The 14,095-nt window shown below is 40.7% G+C and overlaps 2 protein-coding genes across 2 annotated transcripts; one reads left to right on the plus strand and one right to left on the minus strand.

Annotated features, from left to right (window-relative positions):
• Positions 1 to 163: 163 nt before the first annotated feature.
• amt (aminomethyltransferase) lies at positions 164 to 8,018 on the minus strand. Its single transcript, XM_084721578.1, has 9 exons — positions 7,872 to 8,018; positions 5,849 to 6,016; positions 5,531 to 5,611; positions 4,721 to 4,852; positions 4,538 to 4,616; positions 3,926 to 4,071; positions 2,855 to 3,035; positions 1,422 to 1,577; positions 164 to 577 (listed from the first exon to the last, which is right to left on the minus strand). The coding sequence occupies exons 1-9, from the start codon at positions 8,001 to 8,003 to the stop codon at positions 402 to 404; spliced, it is 1,251 nt and encodes a 416-aa protein (XP_084577704.1). The 5' UTR covers positions 8,004 to 8,018; the 3' UTR covers positions 164 to 401.
• Positions 8,019 to 10,429: 2,411 nt separating this feature from the next.
• Positions 10,430 to 13,870, plus strand: LOC146325511 (uncharacterized). Its single transcript, XM_084721581.1, has 4 exons — positions 10,430 to 10,818; positions 11,836 to 11,980; positions 12,584 to 12,802; positions 13,282 to 13,870. The coding sequence occupies exons 2-4, from the start codon at positions 11,845 to 11,847 to the stop codon at positions 13,416 to 13,418; spliced, it is 492 nt and encodes a 163-aa protein (XP_084577707.1). The 5' UTR covers positions 10,430 to 10,818; positions 11,836 to 11,844; the 3' UTR covers positions 13,419 to 13,870.
• The last annotated feature ends 225 nt before the right edge of the window (positions 13,871 to 14,095 follow it).

A 14,095-nucleotide genomic window follows, 5' to 3' on the forward strand; every position in this document is an offset into this window, starting at 1 on the left:
ACACAGGTAGCTGTTTGTAGATCGACAGCCTGCTGTTCAAAATGTCCTGCTTAAAGTCTTTGTATTAAGTCCTGTTGTCCTTAAACCACCTGTCAGTTTACACTGTGGAAGTGCACATTATGTCTCTGCTGTAGTGTCTCAAATGTAGACTATTAGGCATTTAATGTGCCTCACAATGAAAGTTACTGATCACATCTGATCAGCATACTTACTATAATAAATTATCATTTGGGATTATTTCCTCTCAGAGGACTAACAGATGAAGACTTTCAGTCTTACATTGGTGTTGCATTGCTGGAAGTAAACAGAAGGGGGCAGTATTGGTGAATATGGGACAGAGTGGAGGAATGGTCCAGCGTGAATGTATATGTACTCTGTGTGTATGCATTTGTGTGTCCCTCCTATCCAGAGTAGTAGTTGGTGGGGACGAAGGGCATCTTGCTGACAGTGGCAGGCACAGCTTTTTTCCTGACCTCGACCTGGATGGCTGTTCCATTCTTAGCAAACGCCGCGTCCACGTAACCCATAGCGATGTTCTTTTTCAAGCAGGGAGAGGGGCAGCCGCTGGTCACCTCACCTACATAAAACAGAAAATAAGTCTAAGCTTGGATGTCTCTCTGACACCATTTATGGTTACACCATCTTCAGAGAAGAAATAAATAATGAGCCAGAATAAAACCTTAATGGTAGAAATTTTATGTTGGTCTGTTCTGTGTTTCAGATTGACTTTCTGAGCAGGACACTAACGCACATTTTCTGCTTACACATTACATTTATGAACTTGCATTAATTTTTCTAAATGCAGGACCTGGCAGCATACTGGAAATCATATAGATTTATATACTGTATGTCACAATTGCATGCAAAAAAGAAAATTATAAAATAGAATTAATAGAACTGACAGTTATCACATTGACACAATACAATAAAAAAAACTGAAAACGTCTAAATTAATTTGATATATTAAAGCCATAATGTTTAGGATCTGAACTTGTCCGACTGTGGCGACCCCTAGTGGTAGTGCAATGAAAAATGAAAGCACAATGGTGTATTAAGGCCATTGTAGGTTTAAAAAAGAAAAAATTCTTTCAGAAATTTATGAATTTCTAAGAACTCTAGGACTTTTATAATACCAGACAATACTGAAGGATTTTCAAGTTTTTTTCTCACCCAACTCCTAATTTTTATTTATTTATTCATTTATTTATTTACCTACAATGCTCCTAATAACTCAGACATTTGCATTTGCAACTTTTAACTGTCGATTTAAATTTTGTTATGGAGAAATGCTGTAAATTGTATTGAGTGTTTGCTCCAGCAGTGATTATTTTTTTCCACTGGTGTTTCCCCACTTTTAACTGAAACACAGAGGCACCACAGCTCTCTCCTGTCAACCAACCCCACCATGTTTGCTTTCTGACCTATGACTTTTCCATCAGGGCTGAGTATGGGTGTGTGTTGTCTGACGGGGGGGCCGGTGGACACCAGACCGACTCTCTTCCTGGCTGTCTTGGCTTTGATCTGAGGTATGATGATGTCAGCGCCAGGGAAATCCTTCGCCTGACGGCGCCGCTTTCCTGCATGTGAGAAGATGAAGCCACAGAGTTAATACAGAGAACAGACTACTGGTTATTCAAAGCTAAAATACAGAGAGACACAACAACACGAAAAAATGATTTGGTTTGATTAGTATGGCCTTTATCAATGACACCCTGCTGTTCCTCACTGTTGCACCTAAATGAAACAGACAGTGAGGGTGCAAAGGCTGACTGAGGAGAATTTTTAAAGAGAGGGAAAGAAAGGACACTAAGCTCACTAACTCATTTCAATTTACAAACCACTCTCAGGTCACAATCCGTACAATAGTGTCAGTCTCACCTTTAAAAATGCAAAAACTGATATTTGGCCACTTGGGGGCAGCACATGTACACAACGTTGACACGTCACCATATTTTAAGGGTGGTATCTAAAGGGGAACCCCAGACCGATGAAAGCTCACGAGAGTGACGATTTTAACCAAAGTCAAGATATTTCCCTAACTCTAACCAAGTGTTTTCTGTCCCTAAATCTACCCAGATTTTAAGCACAGCACTATCACATTATAAAATATAATCGTACACATTTCAGTGTACAGTTTCTTAAATCAAGGGTTCCGTTCTAGACACAACCCCTTTTAAGTTGATATGACAAACTTGTTAGCAAACAGTTGCTTATTTACACACCCAGCAGTTAGAGAGTGACATTATTAATCATTTGAAGTCATGTTTCTGGCCACCTGATGAATCTAAATCCAATATTCACTCCCTTTTATCAGTTTTTGATCACAGTCTGGAGCACACTGAAAATGTCAACCTCTCACATTATACACTGTTATTTAATACAGTGTTAAAAATATAGATTATAGACACTCCATCAGATGGGCTCACTATCAAAGACACTGATCATGCTCATAATCTGTTACACTTTTCAAACTCCTATGTGTCGGACTCGAACATTTCTTATTCACTTACTTATCACTTCGTAAAAACAGCGATTCACTGTTCTACAGTGGCCTTTACGTGTATTTCTTGGCTGGTCTCTGTTGGTTGCCTGGTGACTGTTTCCAGCATAAAAATATTCCCAATCACAGCCCACATGAAAACAGCCAATCGCCATTTTTATGTTAATTAGTGAGGTCTGTCTGTCTGTCTTCTCATTTAACTCTCCTCTTGACAAAAGAGTCCAGATAGAGATTAAAGGACTGACAACATGTCTTAAAATGATGATGATTGTTTGACCACAGCCTTCTTCAAAAACAATCTGGTTGGAAAAAACAGTAAATCAAAACATTTCAGAATGAGCACTAAAATCTTACCTATGGTCCAGACCAGGGTGGCCTCCACAGGCGTGGTGGTTTCATCTATGTCATTGCCATAGAGACAAAGTCCTGCCTCCAGCCGCAGACTGTCCCTGGCTCCCAGACCAGATAGCTTCACCTCGTTGTTAGCCAGCAGCTTCTCCGTCAGCTCCACCACTCTGGACTGAGGGACAGAAATCTGGGACACAGAGACCGTAAAGACTGTAGAGCTCCATCTCAACACTTTTAATGGAAACAATAAACTGGAAAACAACACTTTACCTCATCAATGCTAATATAAAAACAACATTTACTGAGGTAGAAATATTTTTGAAAAAGATATGTTAGTATTAAACATATACATAATGTTAAGTCAGTCTATTTTTGTCTGTGGGAAAGAGTGATGGAAAGATGAGAAAAAGTGGAACAAAGAGAACCAAACTCCTACATTCCCTCTGTTAGAGAGAGACCCTCCCACATCCATCCTGCTGTCTACAGAGCTCCAGCACAGCAGACCAGTAGAGAGAAAAAATGTTTACTTTGTCAAATAGTTTGGTGTTAATACGAGCACAATTAGCCCCATGACAGTCCCATCAGCCTCAGCTGTACGATTTATTAAGTGCTAATACACAAATGATAGCATGCTAACACGCTAAACTAGGATTGTGAACACTGTAAACATTATACCCACTAAACATCAGCATGTTAACATGCTGACGTTAGCATTTAGCTCAAAGCTCCACTGTGCCTGAGTTCAGCTACAAAAGTAATAGTGATCACATACAAGGTTGGCTATATCTTGGACACATATTTAGAACCAAGTTTAACTGTTAACTGGATGAGTCCTGATTTATATTGAACACCTACCACTCAATCTGAAATTAGTATTTTCCATGGTCATTTTAAAACCAATTTTAACCACTTTCCAAATACACTTAATGTGACAGACATTATAAATTAGATCTGGTCTTTGAAGGTTTTTGCAAGGTTCCTGGAAAAATCTACAGATGTGTGAAAAGACTTAAATAAACTTTTTTCTTTGTCAAAAAGTAGAGGAAGCAAGCAAGAGTAACAGATAGAAATGCGGACCTCCACCCCGTCCTCTCCAGTGTATCCACAGCGGGTCACCCTACAGCCAGGAACACCGAACACAGTGGCCAAGGTGGAGGTCATGAAGGTCAGCTTACTGAGGTCCTCCTTCAGACCCTGCTGGAGCACCCGAGACATGGACGGACCTGACAACACACAACACAACAACTGATCAATCATCTACACAGAGGAGGTCAAATAGTGAATTCACACATTCAGTGAGGGAAGATTTTTTTTTTTAAACTACAAGAATTGATGGAAGAAAGAAACTGCAACAGAAACATGAAATGCAGAAAGGAATACTGGCCAGAGCAAAAAGAAAAACCTGCGCTGATTAAACAAAATTAAATAGAGAAAAGATTTAGATAGAGGGATGGAAACAACAGATGGAGAGAGAGAGGGGTAGGATAGAGGAGGGAAGAAAGAATGACAGAAGGCAAAGAATGAGGGGTGGACATACGAGAGGAAAAAAGTCAGGAGGAAAGATAACAGAAAGAGAGGACAGAGGCACAGAAGACATGAGAGAGAGAGAGGAGGGAAAGAACAACAAAACAGGGAGGGGAGGACAGGAACGGAGTGAGGAAGAATAAAGTAAGAGGAAGAATATTTTACCTTGCAGGGCGATCAGCGATTCATCAAGGAACTCCAGATCTACATCAAAACCAGCAGCTTTGCACTCTGCCAGTCTGGCCTACAGGTAAAAACACACACACACACACACACGCACACACACATCAGACCATTTCTATCACTTTACCAGCTGTCTGTTCACACACACTCTCTGTGTGTATTTACCTTCATACGAGCAGAGTCCTTGTCGGCGCAGCCAGCGTTGGAGACGACGTAGAGGTAGCCCTGGTCTGTCTTTGTTACTATGAGGTCATCAATAATTCCTCCTTTCTCATTGGTGAAGAGAGTCAATGTGCCCTGAGAGTGAAAGAGGGAAGAGAAAAAAGACGAGCAGATGAGAATTTGAAGACAAACACGGACAGTTAAACAGGGGGAGCCAGTGCTCATGTGGACTGACAGCTGCATAATATTCTCAAGCTTGACCTGATGAAACTCTTCATGAAGTCAGTCCGACATTTGATTGTGAGCTCAGTTATAGTTGATGTAAACTTGTGAACACTGATTAAATTACCTGAAATTAGCCACAATATGAGTGCGTGTCTGTGTTCATGCATGCCTCATAGTAACAAACAGCACTAAACCTCTGAATTTAGCAAGTTATTTCACCAATTTCATAACACAAATGCCCACTTGCTTCACTATGGGGCTGAGAGTAATCATTAAACAGCATTACATGTTATATAAACTTTATTTAAAGATTCTGATTGTGACAAAGGAGGTACTGCATCCAATTAAATATGTGCAAGTCCCATATATGTGCCAGACTTTAAAATGAGTCAAAAAGAAAGGACAGTGCACATCAAGATGGCTAGTATTTGTGTTAAAGGAAACAGAGATATTCAGTCATACATGTTTGAGCCTCAGTCAGTCCAAAACTTCGCACAGGTACAAGTCAGTAAAGTCAAGCTCAGACATTTTAGGGGACTTAAAATGAAAATTATTGCACGTTCACCATGAAGCACTCCTTCATCTCACCTGGTTGTTCTTGAGTTCTGCAATATCTGCAACTACTAGAGACTCCATGAACTTCACCCTGTCTTTGCCATGGACTTTGGTCTGAAAGAAAAAGACAAAAAGGAAGTATTCAAACAGAGCAACGGCAGCTCTTTTTGGTGGGTTGTTTCATGGATCAAAACAAACCTAATTAACTACCTTTAATTGAAAAGCATTGTATATTACTATGATGATGCATGTGTCTATGAATGTGACGTTATGTGTGTGTGTCCACCTGTGTTCAGGAGTGTACAGAATGTGTTTGCGTGTGTGTGTGTAAGTTTACACACTCATCTCTACCTGCAGCATGTGGCTGACGTCGAAGATGGAGCAGTGCTCTCTGGTGTGCATGTGTGAGGCGATGTGACTGTCTTTGTACTGGACAGGCATACTCCAGCCTGCAAACTCCACCATCTTTCCCCCCTGCTCCCTGTGGAAGTCAAACAGCGGAGTCTTCTTCAGGGCAGCCTGAGGAAGTAAAACACTTCACTGAGTGTACATAAAATGGAAACAAAGGGAATAGACTTTTTTGCACAGCAGCCACTTTGACATAATATATTAGGTAAACATAGGTGTTACTAATTCATATCATTGGTAACGTTTGTGTTTATGCTGCTATTTCATATCAATATGGTTGTCGTGAAAAAGATCTAAGATATAGATATAAAAACTACAGCTGAAATAGTGAGTGATTTTTTAATGTATTACCTTAATACTAATACTACTTACCAAATGTTGAAATAATGCATCTTAAAGGTTCTACAATTAGTATTTTTAAATATCTGTACAATGTTTAAACAGTACATGTGTTAGAATGAGTGTTGAGATTCTTTTGGTATATGTATAACTGTTACATGATATTTTTCAGTGTAATAACAGCAATTTAAGAAAAGGCATATACAAGGAAAATAAGCTTTTTTTGGAAAGATTATTGTTTTCCCCTTAACTTAGTTGGATAATCAGTAACAATGTTCTGCAAACACCACAGTGATGAGGGACACAGTAACACATTTTTGTTGAAAATAAATCTCTGTTTCTAATCTGACCTATCAAGTAGTCAAATGGCAGATTGTTCTTTCTGCCCTCACTCCTGACCTTTGAACCTGCCACTGAAGGGGGTTTATCAGCACAGCAGCAGAAAGGCATTATGGGACAGAGTGTGTCGGCATGTTACAAAAGACTCAGCTGCTTTTTACAGAACTGTTCAAGTCCAAAGTCAGCTATTAATTTGAATGGACAGAGGGAGAGGTAGTTGTTCTGGTGGTAAAATGCACACATACACACGCATGGACACACATGTAATGAACTACTACAGATTAGGCTCTCCACGTGGTCAGGACTTTAGTCAATTTGCCCCTTTTTCCTTTGTGCAACACTCACAGATAAACCTTAACTGATACATTATGAGAGACTGATAATTTAGACTAAAGCTTTGCAGAAAATCTGTGCGAGAGAGGAGAGAAATGTATGAATCTATTGCTGAATGACTGAATGGATCTGGGATCTTCAGTAAGCAGAGGCAGAGACAGTGCTGACAGTAGGCTGCTGTAGTCAGTCACTCGTGGTTTTAATAAAATCATCTTGTGCAGCTGAGTGAAGTGAGGCAGGCAGAGGGAGGGAGGAGGACAGTCTGCTAGGACAGATGTACATTATGTCTGCATGAACTGACTGCTGCTGGGACACACTGATCTCAGTAGAAATGCATTAACACAACAGAGCCAGTGATTCAAATATGATGATGGCCAAACTAACTCCAGCACTGATTCCAAAGACACATCACAGCTACATATATGTTGTCCAATGTGTACCTGTATGAAAACTTTTTTTTTCACAGAACATAATAAAAACAACAATTATAGTCCTATTAGAAACTTTTTAGATTTTTACAAACATTTTCGATAAAATTTCAAATATGACCCAGGAGTTTTAAAAAGTGCCATAAAGCATAAGAATAATTCATATTAAACCTAGTCGTGAGGACAATCAACACATTATAGGTCTAAAACCTTTATTCAGAAAGAATATCTAATGGTTTTACACCTATTAAGTAGGACAATAGACTCACTCAAAGGCTACAGATATTGTAAAATGGTCGACATTGTAGCAATCTTGGAACATTTTCACATAAAAAAATGTGGTGAGGTTGATGAAAAATGCACCACTTTGACCTACAGGTACAAAGTCTGCCCAAATAATAAAAGCATGTTTCATCATCTTCAGTAAGAAAACTGTGTGATTAAGCTGTTTTCAACAAAAACACTGTAAAAAACACTTTGAATCTGTTGTAAGTTGACCGCGCAGAGACTCTTCACGCTCCGCTCACCTCTGCACTTGAAGCCCGTCTCTGCTGCTGTTTCTTCCCCGCACATCCCGCTCCAGAGACCCGCAGTAAACCGTCCCTGGAGGCCCGCGGCACGAGCCCCGAACCCCCGACCACGAACCGAGACCACATCATGCCACCTGCGTCCCCGCTGAAGTCCCGCTAACACACGCTCTCCTGACAGGAAACACTTCCGCTGTGTTACTAAACTCTTTGGACTCCAATCTCTGGAATTTCGGCTCTCCTGGCAAAAACACATGAAACGGCAGCAGCAGAGAGTTGTGGGAAATGTAGTTGATGAGGTATTTGCCCTGCAGGACTTGATGCAATGGCTCTGTGCCTTCCAATATCAAACAACTCTGATAATAAAGAAATTATGGTGAGTATTTTTGCCATAATGCCCCAGACTTTCAAAATATAAAGCGTACTGGCTGTCCACAGATCAGATAATAATGCTTACACACCTACAAATAGTCTTATTACAGGCTGGGGTGTAGTGGGGGACGGCTGTTTCCCCTCGATGATTGATAGTTGGTCTGATAATAGATGAGTAAACTCTCAATTTACCCCCACTAGTTTAGTATCCTTATAGCCTTAAGAGAGGTTCTCAATTTATTCTCAGCCAAGGACCACTTACCAGATAGAAAATGTACCAGGGATGTCCTCATTTGTGTTCTGTGTGTGTGTGTGTGTGTGTGTGTGTGTGTGTGTGTGTGTGTGTGTGTGTGTGTGTGTGACACATGCTTCACTGGTGGGAGTAAGATTTATCATATATTTTCAAAGGAGTTACAGATTCTTAGATTAGAACATAATCTATTAACTAATTTACTGTATATTAAAATTAAAATAGAATTACTTCAGCTATGACACTGTTTGTAAATAAATAAAAAAACAAGCTGAAAACTTTGGATGGACCCCCTGGCAGACTGCCACGGACCCCTGGGGGCCCCCATACATTTATTTGAGAATTACTAACCTACAGAATCCATTAAGGAACCCAATCTCTTTTCGCGTGTATCCCATAATCATGACATTGAAACGATTATTTTCAGACATTTTGCTCTGTGTGGGGTTAAACCTGGTCAGCCTCAGCCAAAAATTTACCAGATTCGCATATTTGGTCGAAACCAAGTCTAGACCACATGTACTGATTCTGAACCACACAATGGGACCATAATAGGACACAACATCTGGAATGAAAGAAGCACATCCAGCCTAATTTACAGGTCTGGTAGCTGAAAAAGGAGTGAGGCATCCCACAACAGTTCCCTGAGAAGACTATGTAGCAGCTAATTTAAGAACATATCCACAGAAAAAATAAATCAAGAATATTATCATTGAAATATGGCAAACAGATGGCCACTGGATGGATAACTTATGTTCCACATGAGATGAAGAGTAGTAGTAATAGTAACAAGAGGTAACAGGACCAGTTCAAGTCTTTTATACTCCATGCCACAGGTGTCCTGTCTCATTAGTGTATCAAGTAATTGATGCGGTATAGTTTGTTTTTAATTATACAATTGTTCTGACGGGATGTGATATATCTATGAGATGGGTCAACAGACAAAAGCACCTAAAAATATTCTCAACTGCTACTTTACCACAAGTATTTTGCGCACTGTACACTCTCTGTCTTTATTTAAAAGTGTAAAGTGAAAGGAAACCTCATGATGGGTGTTGAACTGCCTGTGCCTTAGATTGCTGAGCCAACAGGATCCTCACACACTATATTTTTTGGAAAACAGCATCTTTATGCCCTTTTATGTCCTTCATTAACATCCATATTTAATATTAAAGGTATATCAGACCATAAGCCTCCAATATGCTTGTACATTTTTCATTTACAAAGTTTTTCTTAATAAACTGGCCCCTCCGATGTCCTGCCCCTTTTCTCTGTGCTCCAGTAACAGTTGACAACATTTGTTAGCTGGTGTTTTGCTCCATAGCAAAACACCAGCTAACAATTGATATAGACAATTGTTTGCTACATTGTTTGCTAGCATTTTGCTAACATGAGCCAACTTAAGATGTGACAATATAAAGGTTGCTTTTACAAGTCACCCAGCAACATTTTTAACCATCTTCAAAATGTGACACATCAACAGGAAACAGGAAAGGAGAAAGTTGACCAAGGGTCCAAAAGAGGCAGGATTTAGGAAGGGTCCATGGGAATATTGGATTTTTTCAGTCGCTCTATTCTTATTTACGTCCTACAGAAATCAGACATTTCATCTTATCTGTCCATTATTCAGAAGACAGCATCGATTTTTCAGTTCCTCAAAACTTGAGATGTATTTTGTGTTTTTGGTCAGATAAAGTTGCCCGTTCGACTGTGTACCCAATGACATTTGTCCATATGAGTATTTGTGTGTGTGTTTATCCCAGTGTATCCCATCATGCCCTCCACCTAGATCATTGAGTCATCCTTTGGCCCGAGAAACTAATAATACCCCCATGTCTCTGCTGCTATTTTGGTCATTGAGGGCCTGCAGGGTTGGGCGTGTGTGTGTGTGAGCATGTTTGGAGGGGGCTCCTCTCTCTGTCTGTCTCTCTCACACACACACACACACAGGGCAGTTAGGGTGGGCTAAATCAGAAAAAGGAGGCACACAAACACACTTCGTCAAGGGGGGCATCCTACAGTTGCTCCGTAACACGCATACGCTCACCAGGAGGAGTAGGAGCCCGAGGCAAAACCCGGAGGTTCCCTTTTGTTTTTATACATCGATAAACTTTGCTGGAATTTCCTTTCTCATCGTTGGGATTAAATTTGAATTGGATTAATTTTGTCACAGACCTTTGTGGATATTTAATGTAACTCACTGCTGCTCCTGCGGGTGCAGACACATGATTTGGTAGTTGGGTGTCTGAGTGTGAGGAGAGTTGGTGAACAAGAAGAGCAACAGATAGACAAGAACAAACAAGCAGACACACGTGGTGTCAGAGGGTAAGTGAAAAGAAGAACAGTGCTTAATAAAACAGGTTTGAGATAAAGCAGCATCAGTGTCTTGAGTACAATCAGGTAGTTAATCATTCATTCATTCTCTTAGTCATTAGAAAGGAGCCTGTCCTGTTCTTTGGCCCTTGATTCAAATTCCAGCAACATTGTGCCTTTATGGGTTTGGCAGCCATCTCTATTAATAGCTCAGATAAATCAGCCAATCATATGACCTGTTTGTTTTGTGATCTGTTTTCTTGCCCCCTCACAGAATTCATGCCAACCTACTGCTCTATTTATTACATCTAGTTCCTGTCCTCCTTTCTCTTCCACTTTCAGATGCAACCCACCACATCCTCATCTTTTACCAACCTGATATTTGTGATTTATCTGAAACTAGATTGTAATAGCTGAACTTCCAATAACAAACAAGTTAATCATAGTCTAAAGCCATTTAAAGGGGCAGTTCACCCCAAAAATCAAAAAATAGGCCTACACTGTTTACCTCTGGCCTCTGGTAGTGCTATTTATCCATCTAGACAGTTTAGGAGAAAGCGGCCGTACAAATGTCTGCCTTTCATGAATATAATGGGAGTAGATGACACTCATTTTGTGGTGCTAAACAAAAACTACATTTGAAAAATTCAACAGCATATTTCCAGGAATCATGACTATGACTATGATTCATGATTATTCAAGATAATCCACAGGCCTTGTTGTGAGCTGTTTCATGTGAGAACTATTTTCTTTCTACCATAGAGGAAATTTCTCTTCAAGGTATTCAAAGAGTTATGTTTTTGTGAAGACCTGTAGATGAAGTTTTCATTGCCAGATATATTTTGTGGATTCATTCAAAGGTTATTTGTATTTCTCGGTATCCTCTCGATCACACACCAGCCTGACTGGTAAACACAGCCGTGCTAGTGCTGTTTACTGGCACAAGCCTCAAAATACTGTGGATGTATGCACCAGAAAGACAGACTGTTTGAACCATCTGGCAGTCTAACAAGCTGTTCATCTCTTCAGGGGGGCGAGATGTCGAGGCCTTCGTCCTCCCAGACCACCCCTCAGTTCCACAGGGTCAGCGAGAGGGATCTGACCGAGATTGAGCTCCATTCTGTGGACTCCATCAATGACCTCCACCGAACACACCATGAACACAGCCACAAAGGTATACACACACACCCGCAACATACCCGCAAAGGAACACACACACACAAACCAAACACAGCTACAAAGGTATACACACACACACTGATCACAGCCACAAAAGGTACACACTATCTCTGGACACAACCACAATGCAGTACAAAAAACAACCATGATGGTACACAACACATCTCAATCACAGTCACATAGGTACACACACACTCCAAACACAGCCAAAAAGATACAGACACACACACATGCTGAACATAGGCACAAAGGTGCATACACATATACATTCTCTTTCTGTACGAACACAGCCACAAAGATACAAATACACACACACACAGTACATAAACACCACCACCATGGTATACACATGTATCTCCAATGCAGCCACAGAGGTACTCACACACACACATAGAGCTTACACAGCCACAAAGTTGCATACACACACACCCTTAACAGACCCACAAAGGTACACTGACACTCTCTCACTCTTTGAACACAGTCACAAAGGTGCACACACACACACACACACACACACACACACACACACACACACACACCGAACACAGCGACAGGTACACACACTGATGCTGATGCAATCTGCTTTTTATGATTTCAGGAATGAGGCCTCCTCGTCCTGCGTACACACCCTCCCCAAATGGGAATCTCTACACATATGACGTGCCAGCTGTCAATCAAAGAGACCGTCCAGTCAGCAGCAAATGGCAGAGTCGTCTACAGGATATGCTGACACCTAGTTCATCACGTGCCTATGCCATGGGCTGCGCCATCATCACTTTACTTCTTATAACAGTGTTACTCATCTTCTACTTTTTAGGTGAGATATCATATATCATTCCTTTTTTTTTAAGTTATGTTTTTGGGCTTTTCTTGCCTTTATTTGATAGGATAGCTGAAGAGTAGACAGGAAAGGGGGTGAAGAGAGAGGGGATGACACGCAGCAAAGGGCCACAGGTGGAAGTCAAACCAGCAGCTGCTGCAGAGGACTGACAGCCTTCATACATGGGGCGGACGCTCTACCAACTGAACTAAACAGCCACCCATAGCATTCATTTTCATCCCCCCTCATATTTACGGGATATTTTGTATTTACTGGATCTATGAATTACATGTCACCCAATTTGTTTAACAAAATGTCTTAACATTGTTATGGTTTTTGCAATTTTCCAGTTAAATTGCTTCTTCAAGCTCTGCTATGCCATGTAATCATTAGAAACCGCGGTGAATCTTACAGAATTTTGCTTTGTGTATCCCAAGATAGACAAACTGACAATTTTGTATCCGTCTCTCCTCCAGTCCAGCAGGGCGGCACAGTGCGGCTGCTGACGGAGGCATTGAGGGAGAAAGAGGCTGCAGCCACAGAGCTGTCACTGCTGATCCAAGAACTGCAGGCGCTGAGACACAACCTGACAGCCATGAGAACAGGGACATGAGGAAGATACGCACAGAAAAATAACCACACACGTTTACATACACACGGATACACTTTTCATATCGGACATGAGATGCTTTCGTGTGCAGCAAAACTGTGTTTTACATGGATTTTCCATGAAGAGGAAACATTTGTCAGAATGTTGTCTGTGTTTCAAGATTAAATGTCATTGATGGAACCATGTTATTCAGAAACGTGAGGTTTCTGAGAACCGTTCCACCGTCTCCTGTCCTGGTGGTCACTACATGAGAAGGACTTTTGAATGACCTCACATACTTTTTTCTTCTGTGATGGCGCTGTGATAAAAGCAGTCATGTTGTGTGGGTTAGTGTCATTTTTGAAATATTGTGTATCACTGGAAAAGGAACACGTGGGAAAACAAAAATGTGCTGGACTGACAAAAAGTAAAACTGACTCAAAAACACAAATCAATAAATACTATAGCAAAGACAATGCAGTTCCAAGCATGTATGTTAGCCTCTTTGTGCTCTTATTTTGTTCTTTTGTTTTTGGAATTGCTTGTGGCCAACCACTACAGCTCTGTTGACATCTTGAATAACCTCGGGGTTACACACTGCAGCCTGAGGGGAACTGGTAGGTACAATCTGGTCATTTCTTTTATTATTCAGAATAATTATCTGAATTATCTTGTATCTTATTCTAAGTTCTTATGAGCTT

Source organism: Lutjanus erythropterus, chromosome 6 (assembly GCF_056507025.1).
Source record: "Lutjanus erythropterus isolate fLutEry1 chromosome 6, fLutEry1.hap2, whole genome shotgun sequence".
NCBI lineage: Eukaryota > Metazoa > Chordata > Actinopteri > Lutjaniformes > Lutjanidae > Lutjanus > Lutjanus erythropterus.

Excerpts from the sequence above, each read along its gene's own strand:
- amt (XM_084721578.1), bottom strand. The coding sequence starts at position 8,003 with ATGATGTGGTCTCGGTTCGTGGTCGGGGGTTCGGGGCTCGTGCCGCGG. Across the intron at positions 6,017-7,871 it reads GACGGGCTTCAAGTGCAGAG|GCTGCCCTGAAGAAGACTCC; the intron begins GTGAGCGGAGCG and ends TTACTTCCTCAG. Across the intron at positions 4,853-5,530 it reads CAGAACTCAAGAACAACCAG|GGCACATTGACTCTCTTCAC; the intron begins GTGAGATGAAGG and ends TTTCACTCTCAG.
- LOC146325511 (XM_084721581.1), top strand. The coding sequence starts at position 11,845 with ATGTCGAGGCCTTCGTCCTCCCAGACCACCCCTCAGTTCCACAGGGTC. Across the intron at positions 11,981-12,583 it reads CCATGAACACAGCCACAAAG|GAATGAGGCCTCCTCGTCCT; the intron begins GTATACACACAC and ends TTATGATTTCAG. Across the intron at positions 12,803-13,281 it reads ACTCATCTTCTACTTTTTAG|TCCAGCAGGGCGGCACAGTG; the intron begins GTGAGATATCAT and ends TCTCTCCTCCAG.